Source organism: Coturnix japonica, unplaced genomic scaffold (assembly GCF_054131305.1).
Source record: "Coturnix japonica strain WE unplaced genomic scaffold, WE-NBRP24 Scf098, whole genome shotgun sequence".
In the NCBI taxonomy this organism is placed as follows: domain Eukaryota; kingdom Metazoa; phylum Chordata; class Aves; order Galliformes; family Phasianidae; genus Coturnix; species Coturnix japonica.
In genome coordinates, this window is record NW_028189001.1 from 287,646 (window position 1) to 313,998 (window position 26,353).

Genomic DNA, 26,353 nt, shown 5'->3' on the forward strand with positions numbered 1-26,353 from the left:
GAACTGCCCACACCCCTTTTAAGAGCCCCCCCCTTTAAAGGGGCCGCACTCAAATTAAGGTTGAGCCATACAAAGGGGGAGAAGCCCCCCCATATTGGGACCCCCCCCCCCCATATCGAGACCCCCCCTCCCCATATTGGGACCCCCCCCACTGGGACCCCCCCATATTAGGATCCCCCCCCATATTGAGACCCCCCCCATGTTAGGACCCCTCCCCATATTGAGACCCCCCCCCATATAGAGACCCCCCCCATATTGGGACCCCCCCCATTAAAGGGATCCCCCCCCCAAACTGGGACCCCCCCCTCCCCATATTGGGACCCCCCCCCCCCCATATGGGACCCCCATCCCCATATTAAGACCCCCCCCCCCATATTAAGACCCCCCCCTCCCCATATTGGGACCCACCCCCCATATGGGACCCCCCCCTCCCCATATTGAGACCCCCCCCATATTGGGAACCCCCCATTAAATGGATCCCCCCATAAACTGGGACCCCCCCCTCCCATATTGGGACCCCCCCATATTGAGACCCCCCTCCCCATATTAAGACCCCCCCCCCATATTCCCCCCCCAATTAACCCACCCCAATGAATCCCCCCCCTAATTAACCCCCCCTCCCCAATTAACCCACCCATAATTAACCCCCACCTAATTAACCCCCCCTAATTAACCCCCCCAATTAATCCCCCCTCATTAACCCCCCCAATTAGCCCCCCCTTCCCAATTAACCCACCCATAATTAACCCCCCCCAATTAATTAACCCCCCCTAATTAACCCCCCCAATTAATTAACCCCCCCTAATCGCCCCCCCAATTAATTAACCCCCCAATTAATTAACCCCCCCCAATTACCCCCCCCAATTAATTAACCCCCCCCAATTAATTAACCCCCCCCTCATTAACCCCCCCCAATCGCCCCCCCCAATTAATTAACCCCCCTCTAATTAACCCCCCCCAATTAATCCCCCCTAATCGCCTCCCCCAATTAATTAACCCCCCCTAATTAACCCCCCTCAATTAATTAACCCCCCCCAATCGCCCCCCCAATTAATCCCCCCCTAATCGCCCCCCCAATTAATTAACCCCCCCCAATCGCCCCCCCCCAATTAATTAACCCCCCCTAATTAACCCCCCCCTAATTAATTAATTAACCCCCCCTAATTAACCCCCCCCCCTAATTACCTGCAATACGGCGCTGATCCTTTTCTCTCCGCCCCCCCCCGACCTCCATGTCCCCCCCCCATCGGGCTGCAGCAGGTTCTCAGCGCGGTGCCTCTAAATTGGGGGGGGGCACAGAAAACAGGATGTCAATGGGGAGAGACCCCCCCCATTAAAGGACCCCACCCCCCCAAGAGACCCCCTTAAAGGACCCCCTTAAAAGACCCCCCCCATTAAAGGACCCCACCCCCCCAAGAGACCCCCTTAAAAGACCCCCCCCATTAAAGGACCCCCCCCCCAAGAGACCCCCTTAAAGGACCCCCATATAGGACCCCCCCCTTAAAGGACCCCCCCCCCAAGAGACCCCCTTAAAGGACCCCCCCCCAAGAGACCCCCTAAGGACCCCCCTCAAGAGACCCCCCATAAGGACCCCCCTATAGGACCCCCCCCCCCAAAGGACCCCCCCAATACACCCCTTAAAGGACCCCCCCCACAGGACCCCCCCCTTAAAGGACCCCCCCCCCCCAAGAGACCCCCCTTAAAGGACCCCCCCCAATACCCCACTTAAGGACCCCCCCTTTAAAAGACCCCCCCCCTTATGGCTCCCAAAGGATCCCCCCCTATAAGGACCCCCCTATAGGGCCCCCACCCCAAAGGACCCCCTTAAAGGACCCCCCCAATAACCCCCTTAAAGGACCCCCCCCAAAAGACCCCCCCAATACCCCCCTTAAAAGACCACCCCCCTAAGAGCCCCCCCTTAAAGGACCCCCCCCCAAGAGCCCCCCTTAAAGGACCCCCCCCTTAAAGGACCCCCCCCTTAAAGGACCCCCCCCCAATAACCCACTTAAAGGCCCCCCCCCCTTAAAGGACCCCCCCCCTTTAAAACCCCCTTAAGTCCCCCCCTATAGCCCCCCCCCAAAGGACCCCCTTAAAGGACCCCCCCCAATACCCCACTTAAGGACCCCCCCCCCTTAAAGACCCCCCTATAGGGCCCCCCCCAAGGACCCCCTTAAAGGACCCCCCCCCAAACGACCCCCTTAAAGAGCCCCCCCAATACCCACCTATTAATTACCCCCCCATTAATACCCCATTAATTACCCCATTAATTACCCCATTAATTACCCCCCATAATTACTTCCTCACTTAATTACCCCCCATTAACCACCCCCATTAATTATCCTCCCATTTAATTACCCATCCCATTAATTATCCCCCATTAATTGCCCCCCATTCATTAATTACCCCATTAATTAATTACCCCGTTAATTAATGAATGACCCCCCCATTTATTTACCCCCCATTAACCAACCCCATTAATTAACCCCCATTTAATTACCCACCCCACTAATTACCCCCACTAATTAATTACCCACATTAATTAATTACCCATTAATTGCCCCCATTAATTAATTACCCCATTAATTACCCCCATTAATGAATTCCCCCCATTAATTACCCCCCATTAATTAATTACCCCCCTTAACTAATTACCCCCCATAATTAATTACCCCGTTAATTAATTACCCCGTTAACTCATTAATTACCCCGTTAACTCATTAATTACCCCGTTAACTCATTAATTACCCCGTTAATTAATTAATTACCCCGTAAACTCATTAATTACCCCGTTAATTAATTAATTACCCCGTTAACTCATTAATTACCCCGTTAATTAATTAACCCGTTAACTCATTAATTACCCCGTTAATTAATTAATTACCCCATTAACTCATTAATTACCCCGTTAACTCATTAATTACCCCGTTAACTCGTTAATTACCCCGTTAATTAGTTAATTACCCGTTAATTAATTAATTAACCCGTTAATTACCGGATGTTGGCTGCTGATCTCCCTCACACTCTCGATCTCGATCTCCGGCATCTTTTCCCCGCCGGCCGGAAGTTAATGGCGGCGCTTCCGGCCACATGCGGCTACTTCCGGTCGGAAGTCAGCTTCACTTCCGGTAAGGAGCCCAGCCCAGCGGAAGTTCCCCCTCCCTGCGGACGCTCTATGCAGCCGGTCCTCCGAGCTCTGTGGTGTTCGGTCCTCCGAGGCCTAGATGAGCCTTTCTATGGGGCTGCGGGGAGCCCAGACCCACACGGGGGCTATGGGGTGGGATATGGGGCTATGGGGTCTCTATGGGGTGGGATATGGGGCTATGGGGTGGGATATGGGGCTATGGGGTCTCTATGGGGTGGGATATGGGGCTATGGGGTCTCTATGGGGTGGGATATGGGGCTATGGGGACTCTATGGGGTGGGACATGGGGCTATGGGGTGGGATATGGGGCGGGATATGGGGCTATAGGGCAAGATATGGGGCTATGGGGTGGGATATGGGGCTATGGGGTCTCTATGGGGTGGGATATGGGGCGGGATATGGGGCTATGGGGTCTCTATGGGGTGGGATATGGGGCGGGATATGGGGCTATGGGGTCTCTATGGGGTGGGATATGGGGCTATGGGGTGGGATATGGGGTGGGATATGGGGCTATGGGGTGGGATATGGGGCGGGATATGGGGCTATGGGGCGGGATATGGGGCTATGGGGTGGGATATGTGGCTATGGGGTGGGATATGGGGCTATGGGGTCTCTATGGGGTGGAATATGGGGCTATGGGGTGGGATATGGGGTGGGATATGGGGCTATGGGGCGGGATATGGGGCGGGATATGGGGCTATAGGGCAAGATATGGGGCTATGGGGTGGGATATGGGGCTATAGGGCAAGATATGGGGCTATGGGGTGGGATATGGGGTTATGGGGTCTCTATGGGGTGGGATATGGGGCAGGATATGGGGATATGGGGTGGGATATGGGGCTATAGGGCAAGATATGGGGCAAGATATGGGGCTATGGGGTGGGATATGGGGCTGTAGGGTGGGATAGGGTGGGATATGGGGATATAGAGTGGAATATGGGGCTATGGGGTCTCTATGGGGTGGGATATGGGGCTATGGGGTCTCTATGGGGTGGGATATGGGGCTATGGGGTCTCTATGGGGTGGGGTATGGTGCTATGGGGTGGGATATGGGGTGGGATAGGGTGGGATATGGGGCCCATGAGGATCCCTGCCCCATAGCGACCCCGTAAGGACCCCCACCCCATAGAGACCCTATAGAGACCCCCACCCCATAGGGACCCCATAGAGACCCCTGCCCCATAGAGACCCCATAGGGCCCCCCACCCCATAGGGACCCCTGCCCTATAGGGACCCCATAGGGACCCCATAGAGACCTCCACCCCATAGGGACCCCCACCCATAGGGACCCCATAGAGGCCCCCACCCCATAGAGACCCCATATAAAACCCCACCCCATAGAGACCCCATATAAAACCCCACCCCATAGAGACCCCATAGGGACCCCATAGAGACCCCCACCCCATAGAGACCCCATATAAAACCCCACCCCATAGCGACCCCATAGAGACCCCCACCCCATAGGGACCCCATAGAGACCCCATAGAGACCTCCACCCCATAGGGACCCCTGCCCCATAGGAACCCCATAGGGACCCCATAGAGACCTCCACCCCATAAGGACCCCCACCCCATAGAGACCCCCACCCCATAGAGTCCCCTGCCCCATAGGGACCCCATAGGGACCCCATAGAGTCCCCTGCCCCATAGAGACCCCATAGGGCCCCCCACCCCAAAGTGACCCCATTGGCCCCATAAGGACGTCCTGGTGTGGGGCTGATAAGCGCTATCAGTAATTAATGAGCCATTAACGGCCAATTAACAATGGGGGCGTTAATCATTAACCAGGGGAGGGGGGGGAGGATCCCAAAATCTATGGGGCAGCCCCACAGCTTTATGGGATCTATGGGGTCTATGGGGTCTATGGGATCTATGGGGTCTATGGGGCAGCCCCACAGCTTTATGGGATCTATGGGGTCTATGGGATCTATGGGGCAGCCCCACAGCTTTATGGGGTCTATGGGGTCTATGGGATCTATGGGGCAGCCCCACAGCTTTATGGGCTCTATGGGGTCTATGGGGCAGCCCTATGGCTCTAAGGGATCTATAGGATCTATGGGGTGGCCCTATGGCTCTATGGGATCCAATGGGATCTATGGGGCAGCCCTATAGCTCTATGAGCTCTATAGGATCTATGGGGCAGCCCTATGAGCTCTATAGGATCTATGGGGCAGCCCTATGGCTCTATAGGATCTATGGGGTGGCCCTATGGCTTTATGGGCTCTATAGGATCTATGGGGCAGCCCTATGGCTCTATAGGATCTATGGGGTGGCCCTAAAGCTCTATAGGATCTATAGGGCGGCCCTATGGCTCTATGGGATCCAATGGGATCTATGGGGCAGCCCTATGGCTCTATAGGATCTATGGGCAGCCCTATGAGCTCTATAGGATCCAATGGGATCTATGGGGCAGCCCTATGGCTCTATAGGATCTATGGGCGGCCCTATAGCTCTATAGGATCTATGGGGCGGCCCTATGGCTTTATGGGCTCTATAGGATCTATGGGGCAGCCCTATAGCTCTACAGGATCTATGGGGCAGCCCTATGGGCTCTATAGGATCTACCTACCCCCATTGTCCCCATTGACCCACCCAAGGTGACCCCATAGAGCTCTATGGGGTGGGAGGGGCAACTTATGGGGTCACCTTGGGGCGGGTCCAGGGGATAAAAGGGGGAAACTGGGAACAACTGGGAACGACTGGGAGCAGCCATGGGGAAAGAGGTGGGGGGGCACTTATGGGGCCGTTATGGGGTTGTTATGGGGCACTTATGGGGCTGAGTCCCTTATGGGGCTGTTATAGTCCCTTATGGGGCTGTTATAGTCCCTTATGGGGCTGCTATGGGTCACTTATGGGGCTGAGTCCCTTATGGGGCTGTTATGGGGCACTTATGGGGCTGAGTCCCTTATGGTGCTGTTATAGGTCCCTTATGGGGCACTTATGGGGCTGCTATGGGTCACTTATGGGGCTGATATGGGGTTGTTATGGGGCACTTATGGGTCACTTATGGGGCTATTATAGTCCCTTATGGGGCTGTTATAGTCACTTATGGGGCTGCTATGGGTCACTTATGGGGCTGAGTCCCTTATGGGGCTGTTATAGGTCCCTTATGGTGCTGTTATAGGTCCCTTATGGGGCACTTATGGGGCTGTTATGGGTCACTTATGGGGCTGTTATGGGTCACTTATGGGGCTGAGTCCCTTATGGGGCTGTTATAGGTCACTTATGGGGCTGTTATGGGGCACTTATGGGGCTGTTATAGGTCCCTTATGGGGCTGAGTCCCTTATGGGGCTGTTATGGGTCACTTATGGGGCTGTTATGGGTCACTTATGGGGCTGAGTCCCTTATGGGGCTGTTATAGGTCACTTATGGGGCTGTTATGGGGCACTTATGGGGCTGTTATAGGTCACTTATGGGGCTGAGTCCCTTATGGGGCTGTTATAGGTCCCTTATGGGGTTGTTATGAGGCTCTTATGGGGCCGATATGGGGCACTTATGGGGCTGTTATAGTCCCTTATGGGGCTGTTATGGGGCACTTATGGGGCTGAGTCCCTTATGGGGCTGCTATGGGTCCCTTATGGGGCTGTTATAGGTCCCTTATGGGGCACTTATGGGGCTGAGTCCCTTATGGGGCTGTTATAGGTCCCTTATGGGGCCATTATGGGGCTGAGTCCCTTATGGGGCTGTTATAGGTCACTTATGGGGTTGTTGTGGGTCACTTATGGGTCCCTTATGGGGCTCTTATGGGGCACTTTGTTATGGGGCACCTGTGGGGCTGTTATGGGGCCATTATGAGTCACTTATGGGGCTGTTATAGGTCACTTATGGGGCTGAGTCCCTTATGGGGCTGTTATAGGTCCCTTATGGGGCTGCTATGGGCCACTTATGGGGCCATTATGGGTCCCTTATGGGGCTGCTATTGGTCACTTATGGGGCTGAGTCCCTTATGGGGCTGCTATGGGTCACTTATGGGGCTGAGTCCCTTATGGGGCTGTTATAGATCCCTTATGGGGCTGTTATGGGGCACTTATGGGGCTGCTATGGGTCACTTATGGGGCTGAGTCCCTTATGGGGCTGTTATGGGGCACTTATGGGGCTGCTATGGGTCCCTTATGGGTCACTTATGGGTCACTTATGGGGCTGAGTCCCTTATGGGGCTGTTATGGGGCACTTATGGGGCCATTATGGGTCACTTATGGGGCTGCTATGGGGCTGAGTCCCTTATGGGGCTGTTATAGGTCCCTTATGGGGCTGTTATGGGTCACTTATGGGGCTGAGTCCCTTATGGGGCTGTTATAGGTCCCTTATGGGGCCATTATGGGTCCCTTATGGGGCTGCTATGGGTCCCTTATGGGGCTGAGTCCCTTATGTGGCTGCTATGGGTCCCTTATGGGGCTGTTATGGGTCACTTATGGGGCTGAGTCCCTTATGGGGCTGTTATGGGTCCCTTATGGGGCTGTTATAGGTCCCTTATGGGGCTGTTATAGGTCCCTTATGGGGCTGTTATAGGTCCCTTATGGGGCTGTTATGGGGCACTTATGGGGCTGAGTCCCTTATGGGGCTGTTCTAGGTCCCTTATGGGGCTGCTATAGGTCCCTTATGGGGCTGCTATGGGCCACTTATGGGGCCATTATAGGTCCCTTATGGGGCTGTTATGGGTCACTTATGGGGCTGTTATAGGTCCCTTATGGGGCTGTTATGGGGCACTTATGGGGCTGAGTCCCCTATGGGGCTGTTATAGGTCCCTTATGGGGCTGAGTCCCTTATGGGGCTGTTATAGGTCCCTTATGGGGCTGCTATGGGTCCCTTATGGGGCTGAGTCCCTTATGGGTCTGATATGGGGCACTTATGGGTCCCTTATGGGGCTGAGTCCCTTATGGGGCTGCTATGGGTCCCTTATGGGGCTGTTATGGGTCACTTATGGGTCCCTTATGGGGCTCTTATGGGGCACTTTGTTATGGGGCACCTGTGGGGCTGTTATGGGGCCATTATGAGTCACTTATGGGGCTGTTATAGGTCACTTATGGGGCTGTTATGGGCCACTTATGGGGCCATTATGGGTCCCTTATGGGGCTGCTATGGGTCCCTTATGGGGCTGTTATAGGTCCCTTATGGGGCCATTATGGGGCTGAGTCCCTTATGGGGCTGCTATGGGTCCCTTATGGGGCTGAGTCCCTTATGGGGCTGATATGGGGCACTTATGGGCCATTATGGGTCCCTTATGGGGCTGTTATGGGGCACTTATGGGTCCCTTATGGGGCTGAGTCCCTTATGGGGCTGTTATGGGTCACTTATGGGGCTGCTATGGGTCACTTATGGGTCACTTATGGGGCTGAGTCCCTTATGGGGCTGTTATGGGTCCCTTATGGGGCTGCTATAGTCCCTTATGGGGCTGTTATGGGGCACTTATGGGGCTGAGTCCCTTATGGGGCTGCTATGGGTCACTTATGGGGCAGCCCCCCACCCCTCTGACCCCGTCCTGTGCCCCATAGGAGCGTTACGAGATGGGGGAGCGCAGCGCTGTGGGGCAGAGACCCCAAAAAAAGAAAGGGAAACGTAAAGAGGAACGGCTGGAGGACATGAAGAAGGAGATGGATGTGGTAAGGGGGGGGGGGGCACTTATGGGGCAGCTATGGGGCACTGGGGGGTGCTTATGGGGCAGCTATGGGGCACTGGGGGGCACTTATGGGGTGCTTATGGGGCGCTTATGGGGGCTTATGGGGTGCTTGGGGGGCTGGGGGGCACTTATGGGGCATTTATGGGGCACTGGGGGGTGCTTATGGGGCACTTAGGGGGCACTGGGGGCACTTATGGGGCACTTATGGGGCACTGGGGGGCATTTATGGGGTGCTTATGGGGCACTTAGGGGGCACTTATGGGGCACTGGGGGGTGCTTGTGGGGCACTTATGGGGTGCTGTGGGGTGGGAGGGGCAGTGGGGGGCACTTATGGGGCGCTTATGGGAGTATATGGGGTGTTTATGGGGCTGGGGGGTGCTTATGGGGGCTTATGGGGCACTGGGGGGCACTTATGGGGCACTTATGGGGCACTTATGGGGCACTGGGGGCACTTATGGGGCACTGGGGGGCACTTATGGGGTGCTTATGGGGGTTTATGGGGTGCTGGGGGCACTTATGGGGACTTATGGGGGCTTATGGGGCACTGGGGGCACTTATGGGGCAGCTATGGGGCACTTATGGGGTGCTTATGGGGGGCTTATGGGGCATTTATGGGGTGCTTGGGGGGCTGGAGGACACTTATGGGGTGCTTATGGGGCACTGGGGGAACTTATGGGGCACTGGAGGGCACTTATGGGGGCTTATGGGGCACTTATGGGGCACTGGGGGGCGCTTATGGGGGCTTATGGGGCACTTATGGGGTGCTTGGGGGGCTGGGGGGCACTTATGGGGCACTTATTGGGTGCTTATGGGGCACTGGGGGCACTTATGGGGCACTGTGGGGCACTTATGGGGTGCTTGGGGCACTGGGGGCACTTATGGGGCACTTATGGGGCACTGGGGGCACTTATGGGGTGCTTGGGGGCCTGGGGGGCACTGGGGGTCACTTATGGGGCACTTATGGGGCACTTATGGGGCGCTTATGGGGCACTGGTCCGTACAGGACGATCACCGACTGGACGTCCCGCAGTTGGAGGCCAAATATGGGACCAGCTGCACTAAGGTGGGGGGGGACAACGGGAACATGGGGTAGATATAGGGCCACCCCATAGAGCCCTATTACGTCCTATAATCCCCCTATAACCCCCCATTACCCCCCTTTATAGCCCCCCATAGCCCCCCTACAACCTCCCATAACCCCCTATTACCCTCCATATCCCCCCATTACCTGCCTATAACCCCCCATAACCCTTCTATAACCCCCCATTACCCCCCATAGACCCCCATAGACCCTTATTGGCTCCCATAGAGCCTCATAACCCCCCTATAACCCCCCATTACCCCCCATATCCCTCCCTATAACCCCCCATAGACCCCTATTAACCCCCATAGTCCCTTATTGACCCCCATATCCCCCCATTACCCCCATATCCCCCTATACACCCCCATAGCCCCCTATCCCCCCCATAGCCCCTTATTGACCCCCATAGCCCCCATAACCCCCCATAGCCCCCTATAACCCCCCTATAAGCCCCCATTACCCCCCTAGCCCCCCATAGACCCCTATAACCCCCCATTACCCCCCATAGACCCCCATAGACCCCAATTATCCCCCCATAGACCCCCATATCCCCTCCTATTACCCCCCATATCCCCCCATAGCCCCCCATTAACCCCCTTATTTCCCCCCCAGGGTCTCCCCACATCTGTGGCCTGTGACCGTCTGCTCCGTTACGGCCCCAATGAGCCCCATAGACCCCCATAGACCCCCATAGACCCCCATAGACCCCCATAGACCCCTATTACCCCCCATAGACCCCCATTACCCACCCATTACCCCCACATAGACACCCATAGACACCTATTATCCCCCCCTAGACCCTCATTAACCCCCATAGACCCCCATTACCCCCCATAGCCCCCTATTAACCCCCATAGCCCCCCATAGACCCCCATAGACCCCCATAGCCCCCCATAACCCCCCATAACCCCCCTATTACCCCCCATAGACCCCCATAGACCCCCATTAACCCCCTTATTTCCCCCCCAGGGTCTCCCCACATCGGTGGCCTGTGACCGTCTGCTCCGTGACGGCCCCAACGAGCCCCATAGCCCCCCATAGCCCCCCATAGCCCCCCATAGCCCCCCATAGACCCCCATAGACCCCCATAGACCCCTATTACCCCCCTATAACCCCCTATTACCCCCCATAGACCCCTCTTGACCCCCATAGACCCCCATTACCCACCCATTACCCCCACATAGACCCCCATAGACCCCCCTAGACCCCCATTAACCCCCATAGACCCCCATAGACCCCCCTAGACCCCCCTAGACCCCCATTAACCCCCATAGACCCCCATAGACCCCCATAGACCCCCCTAGACCCCCATTAACCCCCATTAACCCCCATAGACCCCCATAGACCCCCATAGGGCCCCTATTATCCCCCCCTAGACCCCCATTAACCCCCATAGACCCCCATAGACCCTCCTAGACCCCCATAGACCCCCATAGACCCCCATAGACCCCCCTAGACCCCCATTAACCCCCATAGACCCCCATAGACCCCCATAGACCCCCATAGACCCCTATTATCCCCCCCTAGACCCCCATTAACCCCCATAGACCCCCATAGACCCCCATAGACCCCCTATTGACCCCCATAGCCCCCCATTACCCCCCATTAACCCCCTTTATAACACCCCATAGCCCCCCATAGCCCCCTATTATCCCCCCATAGACCCCCATATCCCCCCCATTACCCCCCATAGCCCCCCATTACCCCCCATTGCACCCCCACAGACCCCCATATTTCCCCATTAACCCCATAATTAACCCCATAATTAACCCCCTTATTTGCCCCCCAGGGTCTCCCCACATCGGTGGCCTGTGAGCGTCTGCTCCGTGACGGCCCCAACGAGCCCCATAGCCCCCCATAACCCCCCATTATCCCCTATAACTCCCCCCATAGACCTCCATAGACCCCCATAGCCCCCCATAGCCCCCTATAACCCCCCTATAAGCCCCCATTACCCCCCTAGCCCCCCAATAGCCCCTTATTGACCCCCATAGCCCCCCTATAACCCCCCATAAGACCCCGTAACCCCCCATAGACCCCCATTAACCCCCTTATTTCCTCCCCAAGGTCTCCCCACATCGGTGGCCTGTGACCGGCTGCTCCGTGACGGCCCCAACGAGCCCCATAGCCCCCCATAACCCCTATTACACCCCCATAGACCCCCATTACCCCCCACAGACCCCATAGACCCTCATTACCCCCCATAACCCCCCTATAACCCCCCATAACCCCCCATAGCCCCCCATAGACCCCCATAAACCCCCATAGCCCCCTATTACCCCCCATAACCCCCCTATAACTCCCCATAACCCCCCTATAACCCCCCATAACCCCCCTATTACCCCCCCCCATATCCCCCTATTGCCCCCCATAGACCCCTATCAACCCCCATAGCCCCTTGTTGACCCCCTATAACCCCCCATAGCCCCCCATTACCCCCCATAGACCCCCATTACACCCCATAGACCCCCATAGACCCCTATTACACCCCATAGCCCCCCATTACCCCCCATAGACCCCCATAGACCCCTATTAACCCCCATAGACCTCTATTGACCCTCATAGACCCACATAGACCCCTATTGACCCCCATAGACCCCCATTACTCCCCATAGACCCCCATTACACCCCCCATATAACCCCATATAACCCCATATAACCCCATATAACCCCATATAACCCCATATAACCCCATATAACCCCCTATCCCCCCCCTATAACCCCCATTAACCCCCTTATTTCCCCCCCAGGGTCTCCCCACATCAGTGGCCTGTGACCGTCTGCTCCGTGACGGCCCCAACGAGCTGCGTCCCCCCCGCGGGACCCCCGAGTGCGTCAAGTTCGGGCGGCAGCTGGCGGGGGGGCTGCAGTGCCTCATGTGGGTCGCGGCCGCCATCTGCCTCATCGCTTATGGGGTGCAGGAGGGAGAGGGGCAGAGGGGCAGCTCCGATAATGTGAGTCTATGGGGGGATATGGGGGGGTAATGGGGGTCTATGGGGGTCTATGTGGGGGTAATGAGGGGGTAATGGGGGTCTATGGGGGTCAATAGGGGTCTATGGGGGGCAGTTGGGGGTCTATGGGGGTCAATAAGGGGCACTGGGGGGGGATATGGGGGTCAATAGGGGTCTATGAGGGGTAATGGGGGGGATATGGTGGTCTATGGGGGGATAATGAGGGTCTATGGGGGGTAATGGGGGTCTATGGGGGGCAGTTGGGGGTCTATGGGGGTCAATAAGGGGCACTGGGGGGGGATATGGGGGTCAATAGGGGTCTATGAGGGGTAATGGGGGGGATATGGTGGTCTATGGGGGGATAATGAGGGTCTATGGGGGTCTATGGGGGTCTATGGGGGTCTATGGGGGGGATATGGGGGTCTATGGGGGGATATGGGGGAATATATGGGGGGTAATGGGGGTCTATGGGGGGATATATGGGGGGTAATGGGTGTCTATGGGGGTCTATGGGGGGGGATATGGGGCTCTATGGGGGTCTATGGGGGTCTATGGGGGTCTATGGGGGGGTAATGGGGGTCTATGGGGGTCTATGGGGTCTATGGGGGTCTATGGGGTGGTGTCGGGGGGCTGCAGTGCCTCATGTGGGTCGCGGCCGCCATCTGCCTCATCGCTTATGGGGTGCAGGAGGGAGAGGGGCAGAGGGGCAGCTCCGATAATGTGAGTCTATGGGCGTCTATGGGGGTCTATGGGGGGTAATGGGGGTCTATGGGGGTCTATGGGGGGGGATATGGGGGTAATAGGGGTCTATGGGGGGTAATGGGGGGGGATATGGGGGTCTATGGGGGTCTTTGGGGGGGGATATGGGGGTCTATGTGGGGCTAATGGGGGTCTATGTGGTCAATAGGGGTCTATGGGTGGATAATTGGGGTCTATGGGGGGTAATAGGGGGGGATATGGGGCTCTATGGGGGGTAATGGGGGTCTATGGGGGTCTATGGGGGGTAATAGGGTGGGTAATAGGGGTCTATGGGGGGCATATGGGGGGTAATGGGGTGATATATGGGGGTTAATGGGGGTCTATGGGGGGTAATGGGGGTCTATGGGGGTCTATGGGAGGGGATATGGGGGTCTATGGGGGTCAATAGGGGTCTAAGGAGGGTAATAGGGGGGATATGGGGGTCTATGTAGGGGTAATGGGGGTCTATGGGTGTCTATGGGGGTCTATGGGGGGGGATATGGGGGTCTATGGGGGGGGATATGGGGGTCTATGGGGGGTAATGGGGGTCTATGGGGGTCAATTGGGGTCTATGGGGGTCTATGGGGGGGATATGGGGGTCTATGTGGGGGTAATGGGGGTCTATGGGGGTCTATGGGGTCTATGGGGGTCTATGGGGTGGTGTCGGGGGGCTGCAGTGCCTCATGTGGGTCGCGGCCGCCATCTGCCTCATCGCTTATGGGGTGCAGGAGGGAGAGGGGCAGAGGGGCAGCTCCGATAATGTGAGTCTATGGGGCAGGGGGTCTCATAATGGGGGTCTATGGGGGGGATATGGGGGTCTATGGGGGGATATGGGGGGATATATGGGGGGTAATGGGGGTCTATGGGGGGGATATGGGGGTCTATGGGGGTCAATAGGGGGTCTATGTGGGGGTAATTGGGGTCTATGGGGGTCTATGGGGGTCTATGTGGGGGTAATGGGTGGGTAATGGGGGTCTATGGGGGGTAATGGGTGGGTAATGGGGGTCTATGGGGGACAATTGGGGGTCTATGGGGGACAATTGGGGGTCTATGGGGGTCAATAGGGGGTCTATGGGGGTCAATAGGGTTCCATGGGGGTCTATGGGGGGGATATGGGGGTCTATGTGGGGGTAATGGGTGTCTATGGGGGTCTATGGGGGGTAATGGGGGTCTATGGGGGTCTATGGGGTCTATGGGGGTCTATGGGGTGGTGTCGGGGGGCTGCAGTGCCTCATGTGGGTCGCGGCCGCCATCTGCCTCATCGCTTATGGGGTGCAGGAGGGAGAGGGGCAGAGGGGCAGCTCCGATAATGTGAGTCTATGGGGCAGGGGCTGATAATGGGGGGCTATGGGGGGGAATAGGGGAGAATAGGGGGAGAATAGGGGTCTATGGGGGTCTATGGGGGGGATATGGGGGTCTATGGGGGGCAAAAGGGGGGGATATGGGGGTCTATGGGGGGCTAATGGGGGTCTATGGGGGTCAATTGGGGTCTATGGGGGTCTATGGGGGGGGATATGGGGGTCTATAGGGGTCAATAGGGGTCTATGGAGGGTAATGGGGGGGATATGGGGGTCTATGGGGGGGAATGGGGGTCTATGAGGGTCTATGGGGGGATATATGGGGGGTAATGGGGGTCTATGGGGGTCTATGTGGGGGTAATGGGGGTCTATGGGGGTCTATGTGGGGGTAATGAGGGGGTAATGGGGGTCTATGGGGGGTCTATGGGGGTCTATAGGGGGGTAATGAGTGTCTATGGGGGGCAATTGGGGGGTAATGGGGGTCTATGTGGGGGTAATGGGTGTCTATGGGGGTCTATGGGGGGTAATGGGGGTCTATGGGGGTCTATGGGGTCTATGGGGGTCTATGGGGTGGTGTCGGGGGGCTGCAGTGCCTCATGTGGGTCGCGGCCGCCATCTGCCTCATCGCTTATGGGGTGCAGGAGGGAGAGGGGCAGAGGGGCAGCTCCGATAATGTGAGTCTATGGGGGGCTATGGGGGGGTAATGGGGGGCTATGGGGGAGAATAGGGGTCTATGGGGGTCCATTGGGGGCGATATGGGGGTCTATGAGGGGATATATGGGGGGTAATGGGGGTCTATGGGGGTCTATGGGGGGTAATAGGGGGGGATATGGGGGTCTATGGGGGGGATATGGGGGTCTATGGGGGTCAATAGGGGTCTATGGAGGGTAATGGGGGGCATATGGGGGTCTATGGGGGGGGTAATGAGGGTCTATGGGGGGGAATATGAGGGTCTATGGGGGGATACAGGGGTCTATGGGGATCTATGTGGGGGTAATTGGGGTCTATGGGGGTCTATGGGGGGGATATGGGGGTCTATGGGGGTCTATGGGGGGTAATAGGGGTCTATGGGGGGGATATGGGGGTCTATGGGGGGTAATGGGGGTCTATGGGGGGGATATGGGGGTCAATAGGGGGTCTATGGGGGTCCATGGGGGACAATAGGGGGATAATGGGGGTCTATGGGGGTCTATGTGGGGGTAGTTGGGGTCTATGGGGGTCAATAGGGGGTAATGGGTTGGGGTAATGGGGGTCTATGGAAGTCTATGTGGGGGTAATAGGGGTCTATGGGGGTCTATGGGGTCTATGGGGTCACTAGGGGTCTATGGGGTGGTGTTGGGGGGCTGCAGTGCCTCATGTGGGTCGCGGCCGCCATCTGCCTCATCGCTTATGGGGTGCAGGAGGGAGAGGGGCAGAGGGGCAGCTCCGATAATGTGAGTCTATGGGGCAGGGGGAGAGGGGTTATAGGGGTCTATAGGGGGTAATGGGGGGGGATATGGGGGTCTATGGGGGGGGGATATGGGGGTCTATGGGGGGATATATGGGGGGTAATGGGGGTCTATGGGGGGGATATGGGGGTCTATGGGGGGTAATGGGGGTCTATGTGGGTCAATGGGGGTCTATGGGGGTCAATAGGGAGTCTATGGGGGTCTATGGGGGGTAATAGGGGGGGATATGGGGGTCTATGGGGGTCTATGGGGGGGGATATGGGGGTCTATGGGGGGATATGGGGGTCTATGGGGGGTTATGGTGGGGTTATGGGGTGTTATAGGGGGGTTATGGGGGTCTATGGGGGTCTATGTGGGGGTAATGGGGGTCTATGGGGGGTCTATGGGGGTCTATAGGCATAATGGGGGGGGATATGGGGGTCTATGGTGGTCTATGGGGGTCTATTTGGGGGTAATTGGGGTCTATGGGGGTCTATGGGGGGTAATGGGGGACTATGGGGTGGTAATGGGGGGATATGGGGGTCTATGGGGGGATATGGGGGTCTATGGGGGGATATATGGGGGGTAATGGGGGTCTATGGGGGTCTATGGGGGGTAATAGGGGGTTTATGGGGGTCTATGGGGGGTAATGGGGGCAGCAATAGGGGTCTATGGGGGTCTATGGGGGGTAAAGGGGGTCTATGGGGGTCTATGTGGGGGTAATGGGGGTCTATGGGGGTCTATGTGTAGGTAATAGGGGTCTATGGGGGTCTATGGGGGATCAATAGGGGTTTATGCGGGTCTATGGGGGTCTATGGGGTCTATAGGGGTCTATGGGGGTCTATGGTGGGGTAATGGGGGTCTATGGGGGGTAATGGGTGGGTAATGGGGGTCTATGGGGGGCAATTGGGGGTCTATGGGGGTCAATAGGAGGTAATGGGGGGTAATGGAAGGCAATGGAGGGCAATGGGGTCCAATAGGGGGCAATGGGGGGCAATAAGGGGCCACACTATGGGGCAGGCCATGCTATGGGGCAGGCTGTGCTATGGGTCAGGCCGTGCTATGGGGCAGGCCATGCTATGGGGCAGGCTGTGCTATGGGTCAGGCCGTGCTATGGGGCAGGCCGTGCTATGGGGCAGGCTGTGCTATGGGTCAGGCCGTGCTATGGGGCAGGCCGTGCTATGGGGCAGGCCGTGCTGTGGGGCAGGCCGTGCTGTGGGGCAGGCCGTGACCCACATGTATCTCCCCATAGCTGTACCTGGCCATTGCCCTCATTGCTATGGGGCAGGCCATGCCGTGCTATGGGGCAGGCCATGCTATGGGGCAGGCTGTGCTATGGGGCAGGCCATGCCGTGCTATGGGGCAGGCCATGCTATGGGGCAGGCTGTGCTATGGGGCAGGCCGTGCTATGGGGCAGGCCATGCTATGGGGCAGGCTGTGCTATGGGGCAGGCCGTGCTATGGGGCAGGCCATGCTATGGGGCAGGCTGTGCTATGGGGCAGGCCGTGCTATGGGGCAGGCCATGCCATGCTATGGGGCAGGCTGTGCTATGGGGCAGGCTGTGCTATGGGGCAGGCCATGCCATGCTATGGGGCAGGCCGTGCTATGGGGCAGGCTGTGACCCACATCTCCCCATAGCTGTACCTGGCCATTGCTCTCATTGCTATGGGGCAGGCCGTGCTATGGGGCAGGCCGTGCTATGGGGCAGGCTGTGCTATGGGGCAGGCCATGCCATGCTATGGGGCAGGCCTTGCTATGGGGCAGGCTGTGACCCACATCTCCCCATAGCTGTACCTGGCCATTGCCCTCATTGCTATGGGGCAGGCCATGCCATGCTATGGGGCAGGCTGTGCTATGGGGCAGGCCGTGCTATGGGGCAGGCCGTGCTATGGGGCAGGCTGTGCTATGGGGCAGGCCGTGCTATGGGGCAGGCTGTGCTATGGGGCAGGCCATGCTATGGGGCAGGCTGTGCTATGGGGCAGGCCGTGCTATGGGGCAGGCTGTGCTATGGGGAAGGCTGTGCTATGGGGCAGGCCGTGCTATGGGGCAGGCTGTGCTATGGGGCAGGCCGTGCTATGGGGCAGGCCGTGACCCACATCTCCCCATAGCTGTACCTGGCCATTGCCCTCATTGCTATGGGGCAGGCCGTGCCATGCTATGGGGCAGGCTGTGCTATGGGGCAGGCCGTGCTATGGGGCAGGCTGTGCTATGGGGCAGGCCGTGCTATGGGGCAGGCTGTGCTATGGGGAAGGCTGTGCTATGGGGCAGGCCGTGCTATGGGGCAGGCTGTGCTATGGGGCAGGCCGTGCTATGGGGCAGGCCGTGACCCACATCTCCCCATAGCTGTACCTGGCCATTGCCCTCATTGCTATGGGGCAGGCCGTGCCATGCTATGGGGCAGGCTGTGCTATGGGGCAGGCCGTGCTATGGGGCAGGCTGTGCTATGGGGCAGGCCGTGCTATGGGGCAGGCTGTGCTATGGGGAAGGCTGTGCTATGGGGCAGGCCGTGCTATGGGGCAGGCTGTGCTATGGGGCAGGCCGTGCTATGGGGCAGGCTGTGCTATGGGGCAGGCTGTGCTATGGGGCAGGCCGTGCTATGGGGCAGGCCGTGACCCACATGTATCTCCCCATAGCTGTACCTGGCCATTGCCCTCATTGCTATGGGGCAGGCTGTGCTATGGGGCAGGCCTTGCTATGGGGCAGGCTGTGACCCACATTTATCTCCCCATAGCTGTACCTGGCCATTGCCCTCATTGCTATGGGGCAGGCTGTGCTATGGGGCAGGCCAGGCCGTGCTATGGGGCAGGCTGTGCTATGGGGCAGGCCGTGCTATGGGGCAGGCCATGCTATGGGGCAGGCCGTGCTATGGGGCAGGCCATGCTATGGGGCAGGCCGTGCTATGGGGCAGGCCATGCTATGGGGCAGGCCGTGCTATGGGGCAGGCCGTGCTATGGGGCAGGCCGTGACCCACATGTATCTCCCCATAGCTGTACCTGGCCATTGCTCTCATTGCTATGGGGCAGGCTGTGCTATGGGGCAGGCCATGCCATGCTATGGGGCAGGCCATGCCGTGCTATGGGGCAGGCTGTGCTATGGGGCAGGCTGTGCTATGGGGCAGGCCGTGCTATGGGGCAGGCCATGCCGTGCTATGGGGCAGGCCGTGCTGTGCTATGGGGCAGGCCGTGCTATGGGGCAGGCCGTGCTATGGGGCAGGCTGTGCTATGGGGCAGGCCGTGCTATGGGGCAGGCCGTGCTATGGGGCAGGCTGTGCTATGGGGCAGGCCATGCCATGCTATGGGGCAGGCCATGCCGTGCTATGGGGCAGGCTGTGCTATGGGGCAGGCTGTGCTATGGGGCAGGCCGTGCTATGGGGCAGGCCATGCCGTGCTATGGGGCAGGCCGTGCTGTGCTATGGGGCAGGCCGTGCTATGGGGCAGGCCGTGCTATGGGGCAGGCTGTGCTATGGGGCAGGCCGTGCTATGGGGCAGGCCGTGCTATGGGGCAGGCTGTGCTATGGGGCAGGCCATGCCATGCTATGGGGCAGGCCATGCCGTGCTATGGGGCAGGCTGTGCTATGGGGCAGGCTGTGCTATGGGGCAGGCCGTGCTATGGGGCAGGCCATGCCGTGCTATGGGGCAGGCCGTGCTGTGCTATGGGGCAGGCCGTGCTATGGGGCAGGCCGTGCTATGGGGCAGGCTGTGCTATGGGGCAGGCCGTGCTATGGGGCAGGCCGTGCTATGGGGCAGGCTGTGCTATGGGGCAGGCCGTGCTATGGGGCAGGCCATGCCGTGCTATGGGGCAGGCCGTGCTATGGGGCAGGCCGTGCTATGGGGCAGGCCGTGCTATGGGGCAGGCTGTGCTATGGGGCAGGCCATGCCGTGCTATGGGGCAGGCTGTGCTATGGGGCAGGCCATGCCATGCTATGGGGCAGGCCGTGCTATGGGGCAGGCTGTGCTATGGGGCAGGCCATGCCGTGCTATGGGGCAGGCCATGCTATGGGGCAGGCTGTGCTATGGGGCAGGCCATGCCATGCTATGGGGCAGGCCATGCTATGGGGCAGGCTGTGCTATGGGGCAGGCCATGCCGTGCTATGGGGCAGGCCGTGACCCACATGTATCTCCCCATAGCTGTACCTGGCCATTGCCCTCATTGCTATGGGGCAGGCCATGCCGTGCTATGGGGCAGGCCGTGCTATGGGGCAGGCCATGCCGTGTTATGGGGCAGGCCGTGCTATGGGGCAGGCCGTGACCCACATGTATCTCCCCATAGCTGTACCTGGCCATTGCCCTCATTGCTATGGGGCAGGCCATGCCGTGCTATGGGGCAGGCCGTGCTATGGGGCAGGCCATGCCGTGTTATGGGGCCCTGCTATGGGGCAGGCTGTGCTATGGGGCAGGCCATGCCGTGCTATGGGGCAGGCCGTGCTATGGGGCAGGCCGTGACCCACATGTATCTCCCCATAGCTGTACCTGGCCATTGCCCTCATTGCTATGGGGCAGGCCGTGCTATGGGGCAGGCCGTGCTATGGGGCAGGCTGTGCTATGGGGCAGGCCATGCTATGGGGCAGGCCGTGCTATGGGGCAGGCCGTGCTATGGGGCAGGCCGTGACCCACATGTATCTCCCCATAGCTGTACCTGGCCATTGCCCTCATTGCCGTGGTCGTGGTCACCGGCTGCTTCGGGTATTACCAGGAATTCAAGAGCACCAACATCATCGCCAGCTTCAAGGGGCTCGTCCCACAGGTGGGTGTGGGGCAGCTATGGGGCAGCTATGGGGCAGCTATGAGGCAGCTATGGGGCAGCTATGGGGCTGCTATGGGGCTGCTATGGGGCAGCTATGGGGCTGCTATGGGGCAGCTATGGGGCAGCTATGGGGCTGCTATGGGGCAGCTATGGGGCTGCTATGGGGCAGCTATGGGGCAGCTATGGGGCAGCTATGGGGCAGCTATGGGGCTGCTATGGGGCAGCTATGGGGCTGCTATGGGGCAGCTATGGGGCAGCTATGGGGCTGCTATGGGGCAGCTATGGGGCAGCTATGGGGCAGCTATGGGGCTGCTATGGGGCAGCTATGGGGCTGCTATGGGGCTGCTATGGGGCAGCTATAGGGCTGCTATGGGGCAGCTATGGGGCACTTATGGGGCAGCTATGGGGCTGCTATGGGGCAGCTATGGGGCAGGTATGGGGCAGCTATGGGGCAGCTATGGGGCAGCTATGGGGCAGCTATGGGGCAGCTATGGGGCTGCTATGGGGCAGCTATGGGGCAGGTATGGGGCAGCTATGGGGCAGCTATGGGGCAGCTATGGGGCTGCTATGGGGCAGCTATGGGGCTGCTATGGGGCAGCTATGGGGCAGCTATGGGGCAGCTATGGGGCTGCTATGGGGCAGCTATGGGGCTGCTATGGGGCTGCTATGGGGCAGCTATAGGGCTGCTATGGGGCAGCTATGGGGCACTTATGGGGCAGCTATGGGGCTGCTATGGGGCAGCTATGGGGCAGGTATGGGGCAGCTATGGGGCAGCTATGGGGCAGCTATGGGGCAGCTATGGGGCAGCTATGGGGCTGCTATGGGGCAGCTATGGGGCAGGTATGGGGCAGCTATGGGGCAGCTATGGGGCAGCTATGGGGCTGCTATGGGGCAGCTATGGGGCAGCTATGGGGCAGCTATGGGGCACTTATGGGGCAGCTATGGGGCTGCTATGGGGCAGCTATGGGGCAGGTATGGGGCAGCTATGGGGCAGCTATGGGGCAGCTATGGGGCAGCTATGGGGCAGCTATGGGGCTGCTATGGGGCAGCTATGGGGCAGGTATGGGGCAGCTATGGGGCAGCTATGGGGCAGCTATGGGGCTGCTATGGGGCAGCTATGGGGCTGCTATGGGGCTGCTATGGGGTTGCTATGGGGCAGCTATGGGGCTGCTATGGGGCTGCTATGGGGCTGCTATGGGGCAGCTATGGGGCTGCTATGGGGCAGCTATGGGGCAGCTATGGGGCTGCTATGGGGCTGCTATGGGGCTGCTATGGGGCAGCTATGGGGCACTTATGGGGCAGCTATGGGGCAGCTATGGGGCTGCTATGGGGCTGCTATGGGGCAGCTATGGGGCTGCTATGGGGCAGCTATGGGGCACTTATGGGGCAGCTATGGGGCAGCTATGGGGCTGCTATGGGGCAGCTATGGGGCAGCTATGGGGCTGCTATGGGGCAGCTATGGGGCAGCTATGGGGCACTTATGGGGCTGCTATGGGGCTGCTATGGGGCAGCTATGGGGCAGCTATGGGGCAGCTATGGGGCAGCTATGAGGCAGCTATGGGGCAGCTATGGGGCAGCTATGGGGCAGCTATGGGGCTGCTATGGGGCAGCTATGGGGCAGCTATGGGGCTGCTATGGGGCTGCTATGGGGCAGCTATGGGGCACTTATGGGGCAGCTATGGGGCTGCTATGGGGCTGCTATGGGGCAGCTATGGGGCTGCTATGGGGCTGCTATGGGGCAGCTATGGGGCAGCTATGGGGCTGCTATGGGGCTGCTATGGGGCAGCTATGGGGCAGCTATGGGGCAGCTATGGGGCTGCTATGGGGCTGCTATGGGGCACTTATGGGGCTGCTATGGGGCAGCTATGGGGCTGCTATGGGGCAGCTATGGGGCAGCTATGGGGCTGCTATGGGGCTGCTATGGGGCAGCTATGGGGCTGCTATGGGGCTGCTATGGGGCTGCTATGGGGCAGCTATGGGGCTGCTATGGGGCAGCTATGGGGCAGCTATGGGGCTGCTATGGGGCTGCTATGGGGCTGCTATGGGGCAGCTATGGGGCACTTATGGGGCAGCTATGGGGCAGCTATGGGGCTGCTATGGGGCTGCTATGGGGCAGCTATGGGGCTGCTATGGGGCAGCTATGGGGCACTTATGGGGCAGCTATGGGGCAGCTATGGGGCTGCTATGGGGCAGCTATGGGGCAGCTATGGGGCTGCTATGGGGCAGCTATGGGGCAGCTATGGGGCAGCTATGGGGCAGCTATGGGGCTGCTATGGGGCAGCTATGGGGCAGCTATGGGGCAGCTATGGGGCTGCTATGGGGCAGCTATGGGGCTGCTATGGGGCTGCTATGGGGCAGCTATAGGGCTGCTATGGGGCAGCTATGGGGCACTTATGGGGCAGCTATGGGGCTGCTATGGGGCAGCTATGGGGCAGGTATGGGGCAGCTATGGGGCAGCTATGGGGCAGCTATGGGGCAGCTATGGGGCTGCTATGGGGCAGCTATGGGGCAGGTATGGGGCAGCTATGGGGCAGCTATGGGGCAGCTATGGGGCTGCTATGGGGCAGCTATGGGGCTGCTATGGGGCTGCTATGGGGTTGCTATGGGGCAGCTATGGGGCTGCTATGGGGCTGCTATGGGGCTGCTATGGGGCAGCTATGGGGCTGCTATGGGGCAGCTATGGGGCAGCTATGGGGCTGCTATGGGGCTGCTATGGGGCTGCTATGGGGCAGCTATGGGGCACTTATGGGGCAGCTATGGGGCAGCTATGGGGCTGCTATGGGGCTGCTATGGGGCAGCTATGGGGCTGCTATGGGGCAGCTATGGGGCACTTATGGGGCAGCTATGGGGCAGCTATGGGGCTGCTATGGGGCAGCTATGGGGCAGCTATGGGGCTGCTATGGGGCAGCTATGGGGCAGCTATGGGGCACTTATGGGGCAGCTATGGGGCTGCTATGGGGCTGCTATGGGGCAGCTATGGGGCTGCTATGGGGCAGCTATGGGGCAGCTATGGGGCAGCTATGAGGCAGCTATGGGGCAGCTATGGGACAGCTATGGGGCAGCTATGGGGCTGCTATGGGGCAGCTATGGGGCAGCTATGGGGCTGCTATGGGGCTGCTATGGGGCAGCTATGGGGCACTTATGGGGCAGCTATGGGGCTGCTATGGGGCTGCTATGGGGCAGCTATGGGGCTGCTATGGGGCTGCTATGGGGCAGCTATGGGGCAGCTATGGGGCTGCTATGGGGCTGCTATGGGGCAGCTATGGGGCAGCTATGGGGCAGCTATGGGGCAGCTATGGGGCTGCTATGGGGCTGCTATGGGGCACTTATGGGGCTGCTATGGGGCACTTATGGGGCTGCTATGGGGCAGCTATGGGGCTGCTATGGGGCAGCTATGGGGCAGCTATGGGGCTGCTATGGGGCTGCTATGGGGCAGCTATGGGGCTGCTATGGGGCTGCTATGGGGCTGCTATGGGGCAGCTATGGGGCTGCTATGGGGCAGCTATGGGGCAGCTATGGGGCTGCTATGGGGCTGCTATGGGGCTGCTATGGGGCAGCTATGGGGCACTTATGGGGCAGCTATGGGGCAGCTATGGGGCTGCTATGGGGCTGCTATGGGGCAGCTATGGGGCTGCTATGGGGCAGCTATGGGGCACTTATGGGGCAGCTATGGGGCAGCTATGGGGCTGCTATGGGGCAGCTATGGGGCAGCTATGGGGCTGCTATGGGGCAGCTATGGGGCAGCTATGGGGCAGCTATGGGGCAGCTATGGGGCTGCTATGGGGCAGCTATGGGGCAGCTATGGGGCAGCTATGGGGCTGCTATGGGGCAGCTATGGGGCTGCTATGGGGCAGCTATAGGGCTGCTATGGGGCAGCTATGGGGCACTTATGGGGCAGCTATGGGGCTGCTATGGGGCAGCTATGGGGCAGGTATGGGGCAGCTATGGGGCAGCTATGGGGCAGCTATGGGGCAGCTATGGGGCTGCTATGGGGCAGCTATGGGGCAGGTATGGGGCAGCTATGGGGCAGCTATGGGGCAGCTATGGGGCTGCTATGGGGCAGCTATGGGGCTGCTATGGGGCTGCTATGGGGTTGCTATGGGGCAGCTATGGGGCTGCTATGGGGCTGCTATGGGGCAGCTATGGGGCAGCTATGGGGCTGCTATGGGGCTGCTATGGGGCTGCTATGGGGCAGCTATGGGGCACTTATGGGGCAGCTATGGGGCAGCTATGGGGCTGCTATGGGGCTGCTATGGGGCAGCTATGGGGCTGCTATGGGGCAGCTATGGGGCACTTATGGGGCAGCTATGGGGCAGCTATGGGGCTGCTATGGGGCAGCTATGGGGCAGCTATGGGGCTGCTATGGGGCAGCTATGGGGCAGCTATGGGGCACTTATGGGGCAGCTATGGGGCTGCTATGGGGCTGCTATGGGGCAGCTATGGGGCAGCTATGAGGCAGCTATGGGGCAGCTATGGGGCAGCTATGGGGCAGCTATGGGGCTGCTATGGGGCAGCTATGGGGCAGCTATGGGGCTGCTATGGGGCTGCTATGGGGCAGCTATGGGGCACTTATGGGGCAGCTATGGGGCTGCTATGGGGCTGCTATGGGGCAGCTATGGGGCTGCTATGGGGCTGCTATGGGGCAGCTATGGGGCAGCTATGGGGCTGCTATGGGGCTGCTATGGGGCAGCTATGGGGCAGCTATGGGGCAGCTATGGGGCAGCTATGGGGCTGCTATGGGGCTGCTATGGGGCACTTATGGGGCTGCTATGGGGCACTTATGGGGCTGCTATGGGGCAGCTATGGGGCTGCTATGGGGCAGCTATGGGGCAGCTATGGGGCTGCTATGGGGCTGCTATGGGGCAGCTATGGGGCTGCTATGGGGCTGCTATGGGGCTGCTATGGGGCAGCTATGGGGCTGCTATGGGGCAGCTATGGGGCAGCTATGGGGCTGCTATGGGGCTGCTATGGGGCTGCTATGGGGCAGCTATGGGGCACTTATGGGGCAGCTATGGGGCAGCTATGGGGCTGCTATGGGGCTGCTATGGGGCAGCTATGGGGCTGCTATGGGGCAGCTATGGGGCACTTATGGGGCAGCTATGGGGCAGCTATGGGGCTGCTATGGGGCAGCTATGGGGCAGCTATGGGGCTGCTATGGGGCAGCTATGGGGCAGCTATGGGGCACTTATGGGGCAGCTATGGGGCTGCTATGGGGCTGCTATGGGGCAGCTATGGGGCTGCTATGGGGCAGCTATGGGGCAGCTATGGGGCAGCTATGAGGCAGCTATGGGGCAGCTATGGGGCAGCTATGGGGCTGCTATGGGGCAGCTATGGGGCAGCTATGGGGCTGCTATGG

The 26,353-nt window shown here is 59.3% G+C and overlaps 1 protein-coding gene across 1 annotated transcript in view; it reads left to right on the forward strand.

Annotated features, from left to right (window-relative positions):
• Positions 1-2,658: 2,658 nt before the first annotated feature.
• The window catches only part of LOC146751331 (potassium-transporting ATPase alpha chain 1-like), a 40,828-nt gene continuing 17,133 nt past the window's right edge, over positions 2,659-26,353 (forward strand). Inside the window, exons 1-5 of the mRNA XM_085534753.1 lie at positions 2,659-3,274; positions 8,635-8,742; positions 9,763-9,822; positions 12,591-12,794; positions 20,884-20,997. Coding sequence (XP_085390879.1) covers positions 2,996-3,274; positions 8,635-8,742; positions 9,763-9,822; positions 12,591-12,794; positions 20,884-20,997 — 765 coding nt within the window. The 5' untranslated portion in view covers positions 2,659-2,995. The remainder of the gene's footprint in view (positions 3,275-8,634; positions 8,743-9,762; positions 9,823-12,590; positions 12,795-20,883; positions 20,998-26,353) is intronic.